At 44.2% G+C, this 15000-nt stretch overlaps 1 protein-coding gene across 1 annotated transcript in view; it reads right to left on the minus strand.

Annotated features, from left to right (window-relative positions):
* The window catches only part of LOC147012500 (nuclear factor of activated T-cells, cytoplasmic 1-like), a 72924-nt gene that overhangs the window by 7237 nt on the left and 50687 nt on the right, over positions 1 to 15000 (minus strand). Inside the window, exons 11-12 of the mRNA XM_085856847.1 lie at positions 7807 to 7933; positions 6975 to 7550 (exon numbers count right to left, since the gene is read on the minus strand). Of these exons, the coding sequence (XP_085712973.1) occupies positions 6975 to 7550; positions 7807 to 7933 (703 nt within the window). The remainder of the gene's footprint in view (positions 1 to 6974; positions 7551 to 7806; positions 7934 to 15000) is intronic.

Below are 15000 nucleotides of genomic sequence, written 5' to 3' on the forward strand. Positions count from 1 at the left end.
TGCTTGCTTTCATTGCTTTCAGTGTTATACGTGCATGATTTTCTGTATGGCTGTAAAATACGTGCTTGTCTGAGTGTGCAATAAATGTGCTTGTTGAACTGTTCCCCGTTTCGTTGCGTCCTTTCCCTTGTTTGAAAGTTCCATCTTGCATCACGGAAGGAATTGGTAGAGGGGTGTAAATCACGGTAAATAATCACCGGTAAATAATCACGTCCGTCGGGGCCGGCGATAACACCGCTCGTTTATCACTGAAGCACGGAACGGACCGCTTAAGCGGTTCGTGTCCTCGGCCGGCCAGCGGCGAGGTACGATCGCCCGGTTAACTACTCGCGCAGGAACTTAGGTAGGTCGAGTTTGGCGAACAACCCTATCCTGAGCGGGTGGCCGATTGGCACGATTGTGGTGTGGTCGAAAGACCCACCCATGACTAGCTTCTGGCGGTAGTTCCAAGGAGGGTCACGACTGAATTGTCCGTTCCGGTGGGCGACGCGGTCGCGATTCGAGTTACGTGGCCGATCGCACGCCGGGCGGACCGAAATTCGTAACAATATATAATATAGATGTGTGTGTGTATATATTGGTGCGGTTCTGGGAACCGCATGCCTCCAAGGCAATGGCATCCAACATATAGTGGTCCCAAGACAGTTATTCCATTAATATACATTTAGATAGTCCCTTCCCTTTTGTCTCGTGGGTCAAATGGGACGTGCATTGCGGGGATCTCGTAGCTAGGTTTGCTTACACCACTAAACTTCATTTCTACTCTTCTTTTCTGCGCTAAATCCGAATTTGCATCCAATATGTGCAGCACGTGCCGCGGCTGTGAGGAAACTACGATAACCTCAGAATAACTTCTGCGGGGGAGGTGCATAGAAAGGCTGCGACGACACCACATGAGCATTGACAGCGCAGAGCTCTCAAGGAGGGGGGGGGGTAGAGTGTACCATAAGCCAAATTTAATAACCATCATTTGGGAATGTCAAGATCTCTGACCTTGATTTTGCAGATGATGCTGTCATCTTTGCGGAGACTCTGGATATCCTTTTGGGGGTCCTTGAGGTGCTGATTGAGGAGTCAGAGCCGCTGGGATTACAGGTTTCCTGGGTCAAAACTAAGATCTAGGCTTTCAATGACATCTTGGATGCTTCTGTCTTGTCTTTACCTGTTTGTGGTGAGGATGTTGAGGTCACGCAGAGATTCACTTACCTTGGCAGTGATATTCATGTCTCTGCTGACTGTGAGCCAGAGGTCAATGGAAGTTTGGGTCAGGCCTGGGGAGTCAGGATTCACTGGATCATGGGGTGTGGCGCTGTTGGTACCTCTGCAGGAAGATGAAAGTCTGAGTCTTCAGGTCCTTGGTGCTTCCAGTCTTGCTCTACGGATGTGAAACTTGGACTCTGACCAAGGATCTGAGATGGAGACTTAATTCCTTTGGTACCAGGTCTCTTCGGAGAGTCCTTGGCTGTCGCTGGTCAGACTTTGTGTGCAACGAGCGGTTGCTCAGAGAGACTCAAATGAGATTTGTTACCTGAATAGTCCGTGAGTATCAGTTGCGGCTGTATAGACATGTGGCTCGTTTTCCTGACGCTGATCCTGCTCACCAGATTCTCTGAGCGAGGGAGTCTCGTGAGTGGAGGAGGCAACGGACCGAGCACGTTCCTCGTGGTTGCAACAAGTTTGATCGGCATCTCGAGGAGATGGGGATGGGCCAGGTATCTGCCTGGGGGATGGCCAGACGGAGGCCCTTGGAGTACCGGTGGAAAGTGGACGCAGTGACGCGCTGCTCCGGCGCATGCTCCCACACCTGATAGTTCCGTATGAATTGACAAATGATCTCGACAATTTCAATAACAACCATATTGGGTTTTAAACAACTTATTCGGGGTTAAAATGGCCACAAAAAATTCTCACATTAATTCGATTAAGGAAATGTGTTTTTTGGGGAAATTTCAAAATGGCCACCAATGGGGCTTCATCATGTCTCACTTCTGTTCAGTAAACACTTTCTATGGACTAATTTATCAATAAAGTTCGAGACGTACACAAACATATAATACATTTTGTCCCTGGACGAAGTTTGTGGTTAATTTATCCTTGATTTTGAAAGTTGTACTTGAAAAGAAAAAAAAAGTTCTGAATGTTGCAATAAGTACGTGCTTTATATTAGGAATCTTCACATATTTATGGATTTCTCATCATGGTGTAAATTTAAGTCAAATGAATATGGATCATTAATGTTTCACCTCGACATGCACACCCTGAGTTAGAATACATAGACATATTTATAAACTTACAGCAATGATAACATATTACATAAAGTGTATAGTTGTGTGTACTTTTCATACCCCAAGCCCACAATCATGTTTTAAAATAACGTTAACCGGTTCAACATTGACAGAGTAAACACAAAGTCACAATGAAGAGGCTTACATTAAATTTTACACAATAGTACATCGCACCGCTAAATGAACGAATGCATGACCCCTCAAAAGAATGTATTATGCCTATAACTATAAATATGATAAGTATACACGATAGGCCTGTGCATGCGCCCTGTGATCTTCATACTGTCGTGTTGTTCACATTCATGAAACGTCTTAAAATGTTACGCTTCATCCATTTCGATGATATCAACTGTGCGTGAACTCTTTTCGCATTGTGAACCACACTTGCTGTGAATACTACAGACAATGCCTTTCTTGGCACAGCCACATGGTGTACATAAGCGTTGTTTGCTCGTACAAGAGAATCTTGTACCAATCAGCAGTTCTGGAGGTGTTGGTGCCTTGTCGGTGATAATAGGTACAACTGGGCCAACCTCTACTTTACTTTGTTTCCATGTTCCTCCATAGTTAGCACAGCTTTTAGGTGAAGCCATGTACTGACTTGGTGATGTACTCAAAGGCTACGAAAATACATTGCTCTTCCTGTAGGTGGCATACGCTCAACAGGCACGTACTTTGGAGAGATCACATTTAAATAACGCAGTTCATCCAACCCATGTGTTTCTGCACCGCGACTGTATAAGGTCAGCACAAATTTCTCTCCAACATCTTGTCCCCAATCCCCTTTGATGCTGCAATGTCCCCAAATATCAGTAGATCTGCTGTCCATTTCTGTGATGACTGTAGCACTTTCAGTGGTTTCATTTTGCCGATGCCATACAAAGCTGATGTGGTGTCACATCCTGACATGGCATGGGCAAATGGGAGACACGTACACAACTCTCTCCCGAACACTTCCTTTGCAACTTTGATGGATATAGTTTCATGTCTTGTCTGTAAGAATATAGGTATCGACAGAACGGCTCGAATGGTGGAGTAGCAAAATCAAAATATCTGTGTCATCTGCAATGACAATCACAACCTTTTTTCACGATCACTACATCTGCATCACCTTCTTCATCAGCATGTTCGACTTCAATGCCAGCTTCTGTTCGATGATTTGCTAGCAGTTTGATAAAATTGTTTTTTTCCGCTTGTTAGAGAGAAAGGCCGTCTGGTTTTCTTGAACAAGTGTCTTGTCTTCGACAATAATGTCAGGACATGTTTGTTGAAGGCGATGGCGCTTCTGCCCAGGATCCTTGGTTGTTACGGAACTCCAGGTATTCTGTAATGCACCACTGCAGTCAGAAAAGAGTCACACACTGATTTCATTGTCACAACCTTTGGCCAGGGAAAGCGGTGTAGCAGTACACAGCCATCAAACACTCGACTAGCAGAGTCTTCAGCTCTTTGGTGAACAATATCATTGCTTATTTGAACTATATACTTTGCCAGTTGTGATTTTTGACACTTTCTCATGCCTTCATCTTGGAAAAGTTCTGGAGATACTGTTGCAATTTCATATGAAAACACACTTTGATCTGGACGTCCACTCACAGATCAAAGTAAGAGTAAGTAAGTAAGAGTGATAAAAACCATAAGTAAGAGTATTTGTGAATTATCATCATGTAAATCTGTAAAATGTGTTACTACCTTCGCCACCGAAGGTGAAAGAGGTCATGTTTTCACTCCTATCTGTCTGTCTGTGTACAGTATATCTCAAAAAGTTGTGGACGGATCCGGATGAAATTTTGTCGACAGGTTCGGTGTGTGACGAGGACGAACCGATTTAGATTTTGGTGAAGATCCGGATCTGGATCTGATAATTTCTAAAGTGATTCTTCACCATTGAGAGACAGGACCAAAAACCGATAAAGTCCTGTATAGTCAAAAACCGATAAAGTCCTGTATAGTCAAAAAACGAGAAAGTCCTGTATAGCGTGATATTTCAAACATGTATTGGGCCCGATATGTTCTCGTGGATCAGGCATTACGTGGCGGAGGTATGCGCTCCACCGAGTGCCCTTCTAGTTTTTCGTTTTGTCACAGGTCATATAGGTTGACCTAATATAAACAGGGTTCCCCATGTCGGCCTGTCATCCTTCCGAGGTCGGCAAAATGAGTGCCAGCATGCTGGTGTACCAGGTCGGAGTGGCGACCAGTCCAGGATTGTGCCCAATAGCTAAGGAGACTGCTTAAGCAGCACCAACGCTCTGCACAGAGTATGGTCCCAATCTCCTCTCTCCTCTCCTCCTGTCCCATGTGTGAATTTATGATAATTTTTTTCAACAGATACAGAACAATCGTATGAATCGTTTTTCTCGAAAATGTCTGGTTCTACCTATTTTCATGTCGATTTCTACTGTACTGTTACAATACACAGTGCTGTGACTTGGCTGTCTGACTTAGACTTAGATGTGTGAGATGTAATTTGTCGTACACAAGATGAGATTAGGTGGGAACTGATTGGTTATTCCCTCCAATTATGGGTGAGAGATTATGATTGTGTCTTGTTATAATATATATATATATATATATATATATATATATATATATATATATATATATATATATATAATATAATATAATATATACTGTTGTGTTTTGATCCCCTGGGGAGAAGAAGCACATACACATAAAATAAAGCGAGTTATATCTGAGTATTCCGTGTTGTATTCATGTCAGCAGATATGCATTGCAAGCGTTTCGTTGGAGATATTATAATGTCGGACCCCATGATTCACAGGTGATACATTCGTGAAAAGTGCTGCGAACGTCAGGGCATTGTTTCAAGGGAAAAAGTGGGGATGCGTTCCCAGTGGTCCGTGATTCATGAGGGAAAATCAAAATTCCCATGGAAAAACCACGAATACGCACACAAAAAACAGCAAAAACACGAAAAGAAAAAAACCGTGAAAATGTGGAAAAAAACCCCCGTGATTACACGAAGCATAGGGCCGCAAATGTTGAAGCAGTTCCCATTTTATAAACTACGGGTCCGCAAATAGCGGGGTCCAACAGTACATACTTTATCCTATTCCACATGCTCTTCTGCATCCATTCCTCACATCACATCACACTCACCAGCTAGACTCCCTCCCTCCGCTCGAGTGTCGTTGCTCACCCAGCCTGCCGTTCAGAAACCGTCAGCCGAAACACTATGCACAGTTGTCCCAGACCAGTTTGTTGAACACCTGGGACCAATAAATCATCTCGAGGGAGACTGCGGGCCAGGATTGTAAGGGCCAATCACCAGGTTTTACCAGGGATCGGAGTACCGGAACACCAGTCAGGTACGAGAGTGAAGCATCTGTCGGCGGCGAACCCCTCCTATAGACTGAATTGCGGGGGGGGGAGGGGGGGTTTGGTCGCGAGCAGTGGGAGACACAGTCCAATAAGAGGCGAGAGCCAAGCTGCCAAAGACATGATGAGACATCGAGTGGAGTGAGCGTTACAAGTCGCAAGTCACTCCCGAACCTCTTGTGAATTTTCCGAGTGCATGTTCTCGTCCAATCGGCTGTTATCCCTGCTTTCTCTCTATTCCTCTTTCTTTCTTTCTTCCAATTCTGCTTTCCATCTCCTTTCATTTCCTTATTCACTTCCTCTCGTTCTCACACTTTATTTCTCTCACATTTCCAAAACCTCTCGTCCCTTCGCACCTTTGAGTCGAGCCCTGCTCGTTAAGCTGCACCATCTGAATAGACCATCAGCCCCTGCTTCACCTCGTACACCTCCAGCACTTTCCTGCCAAAACAGAGTGGAGCTTGAGGGATCCGGACCCCAGACCATCGTCAGACCCAATGGTGGCACCAGCTCAACATAGCCAGCGCAAGGTGTGAAGGGGCATGATACATGACCCCAGCTTTCTTTTTCTCTCCCACTCTTGACCCTCTCCTTGTCTCTTTTCCTCGGATGTATGTGGCATCAGTGATCGTAAAGTTGCTATGTCACTGATAAGGTTTCAGGGGTGGGTGTGTCGCGTAGGGTATAATGAGGATGTATATGTGTTGTACATACTTGTGAATATACAGTACCTGCCATTGTTTCCCCCATTGTAAATACTTGCCTGATTATTGTGCACTAAAATCCCTTTTCTTAACAAACGGTGTCCTGATTTATTCTGTCAGTTCTGATTGTGGCATGAAGGTAATTTGTCAAGGTTCAATTGGACTTGGTCAGTGCTCAGAGCAGTTGCATAACTAGTGGTCCTGCTCAGCCAACTAGTTAAGATTAGTTGCGTAATCATCGGCACAGTACCCTCTCATTTCCGGTCTTCTTTAATATGGTGACACGGCATTGGGCGTAGGACCCAGTGGGGTTTGTGGACCCACTGATTTGCGTAGGAGTTTGCGTAGGACCCACTGTTTGCATAGGTTTGCAAACCCAAGTTTGCGTAGGACCCACTGATTGTGGTCTTTTAAAAACATGCCGTCCTCAAATGAGTTATCCAGAGGCGACGTTCCTCATACAGGCAACGTTCATCTTTGTAGAATATGTGGATTTAAAAGTCGGTCACATGGCAATCGACTGTTAAAGATCTTTAACAAATTTTAAAACATTTCAAAATCCTGGTTAGCACTATGGTAATGGTTTACAAAGAAAGGAAAAAAAAGAAAATAAATTTGACACCACCCATGTTACTGAACTCACGGTCATCAAGAGTGAACTCTGCAGGGTCTAGTGCTCTTGCAGAAGTTTCCCTGGCTTCGTCCCCGATGATGTTCTCTGCCTCCTGCTTGACTCCGATGGGCCGTCGTACCGCGAGGGGTTCCGCTCCTAGAGCCACAGGCGTCGCTTTGACGGAGAGCCCAAACGAAGGATGCGAAGGTGACGCGAAGTCGAGCGGAAGGTCAGGGTGGCACGAAAGGCAAGATTGCATGTTTGTTGACGAGGGAAGATGGACACTTGGCTGGCCGGAGAGAGATGATGGTGGTGTGGCTGAGAAAGCAGGCAGTGCGGCATTGTGGAGAACGGTCGGAGGACCGTCGAAAGTAGGCAGAGATGGACCATGGAAAGTAGGCAGAACAGGACCTTGGAAGATTGTTGGAGATGGATTGTGAAAAGTCGGCGGAGACAGACAGAAAGTTGGTGGTGATGGACCGTGGAGAGCAGATGGAGAAGAGCCTTCGAGAGCAGATTCGGAGCCTTGGAGAGGGGACGAGGAAGGAGCAGAAATCGAAAGAGGACGAGAAAGCTGCAATGGAGACTCCGTCTTGATGTTCACAGCTGTGGAAAAGAGCAAAATAAATAGATTGTGGCGTTAAAGCTTTGCTTTAAGGGTGAAAACGGATGAGAAGATTTTTTTTTTGAGGGTCATTCACCAACCACAGAGCAAAGATAAATACCAGAAAAGATTTGTGGAAAGTCGATGGTAAAATGGGGTGGTTAAAGATCTGTGAATCCATATAATGTGAATGACGACAAAATGGTAGAAATAGGAAGAAAATTGTGATATGTGAGGGTTGTGGAGAGAGGAACCGACCATGAGAGCTTGGAGCAAAGGTAAGGGGCAAGCTCTGCCGGTGACTGCTGGTCTCCACGTGGACTGAGAAGGATGGGAGATGGCTGTGTTGGTTTGGGTATGGTGGAACGGTGACAATCAACTGACCCTGTATAGGTAAGAGAAAACGGTTGCACATGTCAGCGATAGATTGGATTTATTTAGATTCATTCAAAGATTGAACAATGTGGTTTGTATTGTTGAAAGGCTGACCATTCAATATCCAAAGAGACCATCTATACATAATCTACCGGTCAGAAGTTTTAGAACACCCCCATTTTTTCAGTTTTTACTGAAATTTAAGCAGTTTAGGGTCCAGTGAATAACCTGAAATGGTACAAAGCTAAGCGGTAAACTGCCAGAGGTTAAAAAAAAAAGTTTGTTACCAAAAACTGAAAAATAATGTAAATTTCAGTTGTTTAAAAAAGGCCCTTTTCAGGGAATAAGTAATGGGTTAGCAACTGCAGCTGTTCTGCAGCAATGGCAATAAATGAAGCCTTGAAAGTTGATGCAAACATTTCCTACAGGTGTCCCAACTTTTGTTGATTAGTTACAAACCCTCTGTCTGTAGAAAAGCAGTGTTGGAACAGACTGTGTTGCTACACCCTCTGAAACATTATTTGGACAACATTGCACTGCAGGAAGTAGTATATTGCTATCATAATGGTGAGAAAAAGAAAGTTAACAAAGGAAGACAGACAGACCATTATCTATATATTACTAAAATTCTCATCTTGTATATATAGATACATATATATATATATATATATATATATATATATATATATATATATATATATATATATATATATATATACATGTATGTTCCTGAAATACAGCCAAAACAGAACATGATAGCGCAAAAATTTTAGGGCCGCCTGACTCACCATTCTCTTGTGGTGTGCAGTATCAAGTTTCGTTCAAATCGGGCAAAGAAAAAAATTATTAAAAAATCAATTTCCGATTCAGTCAAGTACTCTTTGGGATAATTTTATCAATGCAAACAAGCTCAGTGGTATAGTTCGCTGGAGCTATGTTTTTTTTTTCTTGAAATGATTTTTTTTTCATCAAGCGCTGTCACAACGGGAACCCAATGGGTTCAGGGGTTGTCTCGTAACCCTTACAAAGTGTAGGTCTTTCCTTTCGAGAAATTGCAAAGAAGCCAAGATGTCAGTGAGTACAGTTTCCTACACCATCAAAAGGCACTTGGAAACTGGAGGAAACTCTGACAGGAAGAGGTCTGGCAGACCCAAAGCCACAACACAATCAGAAGACAAGTTTCTGAGAGTCAACAGCTTGCGTGATAGGCGGCTCACAGGACAACAGCTTCAAGCATAGCTTAACATTGGTCGAAGTAAGGAAGTCTCAGTTTCAACAGTGAAGAGAAAACTTCGAGCTGCAGGTTTGACAGGTCGAGTGGCAGTAAGAAAACCATTGCTGAGATGGCAAAATAAGAAAAAGAGGCTTGCCTGGGCCATGAAGCACCACCAGTGGACTACTGAAAACTGGAAGAAGGTCTTATGGACCGATGAATCAAAATTTAAAATCTTCGGTTCATCACGCAGGGTTTTTGTACGCCGTCGAGTAGGCGAAAGGATAGTTCCTCCGTGTGTGATACCAACTGTCAAACAGGGAGGAGGAAGTGTGATGATGTGGGACTCTTTTGCTGGATCCAGAGTCGGCGACTTGTACAGAGTGACTGGGCACCCTGAACCAAAAGGGCCACCACAGCATTTTTCAGCGCCATGCAATATCCTCTGGTCTACGCCGAGTTGGTCAGGGGTTCATCCTACAGCAAGATAACGACCCAATACATACCTCCAGGCTATGTCAGAACTACCTAAGAAGACAAGTCGGGAGGTGACGATGGTTCACGAGCGGTATTTGACGATGTAGATTGTTTCAGAAGTCAAGGATGAAACAATGTGATAATGTTTGACCAAGTTATAAAAATGATCAACATGATGTGGTACGAGTGACAGGTTATTAGCTGCAAAATGTCAAAAACTCGGTTTCGTGCAACAACTTTCAAAATTTCACCTTTGCATCACCTTTAAAGGTCACAAAACAATGTTGTGGACATTAAAATAAGGAAACAGGATACGTGCTATAGGTTATTGGAGTTAGTTCGTCGAGGAAGGTCGAAAACCCGGTTCGATTCCCACAACTTTGAAAATTTGACCTTTGTGAAATTTAAAGGTCAAAGGTCAAGGATTATGACCTTTGGTGCAAAACTTCCTCTGGAACATTCCAGGAACAATATAACGTCATATAGGTTATATGGCATTTCGCACTCCTCGGATTACACTGAACAACAAATTTCAAAAAATTTTTTTTACTGGAGATGTGTAAAGTGATTAAGACTAATTTGGGTACGCTGATTTCAAAAATCATAACCGTTTTGCTGTATCACGTCAGGATTTTCAGGAACAGAAATATTCCCATTGCCTAGAAGTCAGGATTTCAATGAAATTTACATATGTCTTTAACATGTCTATTTCGTACAATTGTTGTTAACTTGTGTTATATTTCTTTCTTTCAGATAAAGATGAGTAGGCGTTCCTGTACCAATCATCCTGACAACTTCTGTTATGTCTGTGGTCGGTATACCAAAAAAAGATCAACAGCGAAGTATATCTACAGCAGTGAAAATGAAGGCCGCCTACTTTCACTACTTCGGGTGTAAGGTGGGGGACCAAGAACAGAGCTGGGCACCACACATCTGCTGCACAAGCTGTCACACAACCTTGACTCAGTGGTTGGTGGGCAAGCGCGCGAGCATGCCATTTGCGGTGCCCATGATATGGCGTGAGCCGCAGAATCATCATGATGATTGTTATTTCTGCTGCACAAGCATCGCCGGCTTCAACAAGAAGAATAAAGGTCACATCAAGTACGCTGACTGCGTCTCTGCTCGTAAACCTGTGCCTCATGATGACGAGAACCCCGTTCCAACACCTCCAGCTGATCAGAACATAGCTGTAAGCAGTGGTGAAGAGGATGGTGATGATGAACCTTTTGAACCCGACACTCAAGAATCACACCTTCTGAACCAGGGAGACTTAAATGATCTTGTAAGAGATCTCGCTGTCAAAGGCGAAGGCAGAGCTGCTTGGATCAAGGCTGCAGCAGTGGAATCTACTTGAACCTAACACCAAGATATCCTTGTTCAGAGCACGTCACAGAGACATGGCTGAGTTCTTTGAGATGGAAGACACGATGACATTCTGCAGTGACATCAACGGTCTGTTGAAAGAACTTGGGTGTGATCACGATCCTGCAGACTGGCGCCTCTTCATCGACTCGGGGAAGAACAGCTTGAAGGCTGTTTTGCTCCACAATGGCAACGAGAAACCATCAGTCCCACTGGCTCACGCGTTCGGCATGACAGAGACCTATGAGACTATGTGGCAGCTGCTTGATTCCATCAAGTACAATGACTTCAACTGGCACATCTGCGGAGACTTGAAAGTGGTGGCGCTGTTGTTAGGGCTGCAGTCAGGCTACACGAAATACATGTGCTTCCTTTGTCTCTGGGATAGCAGAGACGACAAGAATCACTGGACGAAGAAAGATTGGGAAGAGTGAAAAGAGCATGTACCTGGTCGACACAACGTGAAGCATGTCACCCTTGTCGACCCAGCCAAGGTTTTCCTTCCACCACTCCACATAAAGCTCGGCTTGATGAAAAGTTTTGTACGGGCAATGGATCTGAATGGGCGTGGGTTTTTATACCTCAAGGAAAAGTTTGGCAACACCTTGTCGGAGGCCAAGATCAAGGCTGGTGTCTTTGTTGGACCGCAAATCCAACAGATTATGAAGGACGAAACTTTTCCGACAACTCTAAACCCCAAAGAGCTGGCAGCGTGGAGGAGCTTCAAAGCTGTGACGGACAACTTCTTGGGGAACGAGCGCGCGGACAACTATGAAGAAATAGTGCAGCAGCTGCTGGAGTCCTTCAGGAAACTTGGCTCCAGGATGTCCCTGAAAATCCATTTCCTACACCAGCACCTGAACTTCTTCCCTGACAACTTGGGAGCAGTCTCGGACGAGCACGGCGAGCGATTCCACCAAGAGATTTCACTCATGGAGACGCGTTACCAAGGGCGGCACAACCCGAACATGATGGGCGATTTCTGCTGGTTCCTGCATCGTGAAACTGACACAGAGCAGCACAAACGCAAAGCCAAATGCCTAAAGCATTTTTAATTACATTCTAGTGGAGTTTTTCTGTAATTTCTATAATTTTGAAGCATTCATGATGAAATAAATGAATAAATGAATTTTTGTAAATTTCATTGAAATCCTGACTTCTAGGCAATGGGAATATTTCTGTTACTGAAAATCCTGACGTGATACAGCAAAACGGTTATGATTTTTGAAATCAGCGTACCCAAATTAGTCTAAATCACTTTACACATCTCCAGTAAAAAATTTTTGTTGTTCAGTGTTATCCATTCTTTGATGAAATCAGTGTAAAAACAAACTTGAAAGGGGCGTCACAGGCAAGGTGTTCGAGATAGAGCAAAATGGTTTCAAGAATTTAGGTGGGGAATGACCTCAAGATTATGCATTAAAAATATTGTCATCCTAGCTCTCAAAGTTTGGGCGGTCATATGATTTTTATGTCAAAATTAGCAATTTTCTAAGTTTTTGACCTTGTGACCTTGACCTTGGGACGAAAATGAAAAATCGGACAACGACAAGTTTTAGATAATTCATTTTGCAATTAAAATACTGAGGAACCCATTCCATTCAGTCAATTCCATAGGAGAAGATAGATTTTTAATCCGATTACCCCCTAATAATGGCTATTTTTTGGGCGTGGCTCCACCCACAATGGGCGTAGCACGCCCTCATCCAGGAAAACACAACCAGACATTGATATCAAACTCATAACCAAGTTTCATCAATATCTGATCAAAGTGCACGGAGTTATGCTCTGGACAGACAGACACACAGACACACAGACGTAACGAATATAGTGGTCACTCTGACTGGCGCTCGTGAACCAAAAAACAAAAATTACAAGTGGGCGTGGCTCCACCCACAATGGGCAATCTTAGCTGCTATCCTACTATCTGTCACCACCCATTTCTTCAACACCTATCTTCTCCCTCAAAATTGACCGAATCAAACTGAATGTTTTATATGTTGCACATATGGCCAATGCGCACAATTTCTCGAGCGGGAATTTCGATAAAAAAGAGAAAAAATATGACAAAAAAAATTACAAGTGGGCGTGGCTCCACCCACAATTGGCGTGACATGCCCATCACCAGGAAGACAAAACTAGGCATTGATATCAACATCATATTCAAGTTTCATCAAAATCGGATCACATCCCACGAAGTTGTGCTCTGGACAGACAGACAGACAGACATACATACATACAGACACAGACATAATGAATATAGTGGTCACTCTGGCTGGCGCTCGTGAACCAAAAAGAACAAGACAGTTGGCTTCAAATCATGGAATGGCCAGCACAGTATCCTAACAATCACTTATAACTCTAATACACAGACTATCCTTACAATCATTTATAACTCTAATACACAGACTATCCTCACAATCACTTATAACTCTAATGCACAGACTATCCTTTCAATCACTTATAACTCTAATACACATACTATTCTCACAATCACTTTTAACTCTAATACACATACTATCCTTACAATCACTTATAACTCCAATAAACATTCGATCCTTGCAATCACTCATATTCAATCACTTATAACTCAAATAAACATTATCTTTACAATCACCATGTGTCCCCTGCTGTCATCCCCAATCATACTAAGTAATATTAATGTGAAGATCTCTAACAAGACAGCTCTTGTGCTCATATCAAACACACACCCATTTGTGATTTATTTTCTCTTCCCTTCAACACAGCAAAGTGCTTTTCTTTAGTTTGATTGTATGCATCATGTTGGCCAATGCTTGCTTGTTCCTTCCATGAACCCCCTCACTGGTGTTCACTCGTACTCAGTTCATGAAGCTCCTTGATGAGTTTTACCATTAAATAAGCACAATGCACTTTTCTCTTTAAAACATTAAAATGGTCTTTGAATGGTAATGTGACACATTGAACACAATAAAGGTGTACTTGTGAAGATAAATTGTGATAAATTTTACAAAATATTGTTACGGCTGTGGAAATTCGCAATACACCATAAAGGGTCCTCAGGTGAGATATATCGGTAAGTTCATGTGTAGTTAGCCCAAACCCGTTATATAGAGGGAATATTTGTGATCCATTCGGGCTGCGATTCTTCAGTTAGCCGTTTTTCTTTTGCTGTCGTTATTTTGGTGCAAGAACAACAACGAACATCGCCACAACCAACATCTCAACGATCACGCCATTCACTACACGACGCCAACAATCACGCCATTCACACCATGACGCCACCTTCCACAACTACGCTACCACCATCTTCGCCACTCGCCATTCAACGAGCACCGTGCGGTCATGATCTCTGCGGGACGGATGAAAGGAGCGGAGTGGCAGCAGCAACAAGGGTGCGAAGGGGCATCTCCCGCCCAAAACTCCCGCTTAAATATCTCCCGCCAAGATCTCCCGCCCAAAACGCCCGTGCAAATATCTCCCGCCCGAATATCCCTTCCCTCGTCGTACTGAGTGAGAAAGGGGGAGGGGGTGGCGCGTCCTCTCCTGATTGGCGGATGCGCGGTGTGACGCGGCCGGGGGAGAGGAACGCCCCCTTCGAGGCATTTTCTGGAAGCGTCTCGAAGGAAGGAGGAGCCAAGAACGGGGCGGGGCAGAGCGAAGGGCGGAGCCCGACCCTACAAAAGGCGTGAGCGTGGAGAGCCCCTGGTCGGTTGTCCCTGAATGAGAATTGTCGAGAGTTGTTGGAGAGTCCCTGGTCGGTTGTCCTTGAATGAGAATTGTCGAGAGTTGTTGGAGAGTCCCTGCTTATGGTTCGTTCGTTCGGAGGAAGAGGTTGAGGTTGAGGTTGAGGTTCTGTTCGTTCGTTCGTTCGGGTCTGGTCGTGGTCGGGTGAAGGTCGTCGAATTGGCGCAGGTCGTCGAATTGCCACAGGTCGTCGAACCTGGTCCCTGGTGATTGTTCCTGGTCGGAGGGTCGGTCGAAGTCGGTGCAGTCCCGAGACCCCGCTAGTGGGACAGAGCGCCTGCCATTTACCCCCCGCC

This window comes from Eptatretus burgeri, chromosome 15 (genome assembly GCF_056783735.1).
Source record: "Eptatretus burgeri isolate ZD-2024b chromosome 15, Ebu_testis_v1, whole genome shotgun sequence".
NCBI classification, from domain to species: Eukaryota; Metazoa; Chordata; class Myxini; order Myxiniformes; family Myxinidae; genus Eptatretus; species Eptatretus burgeri.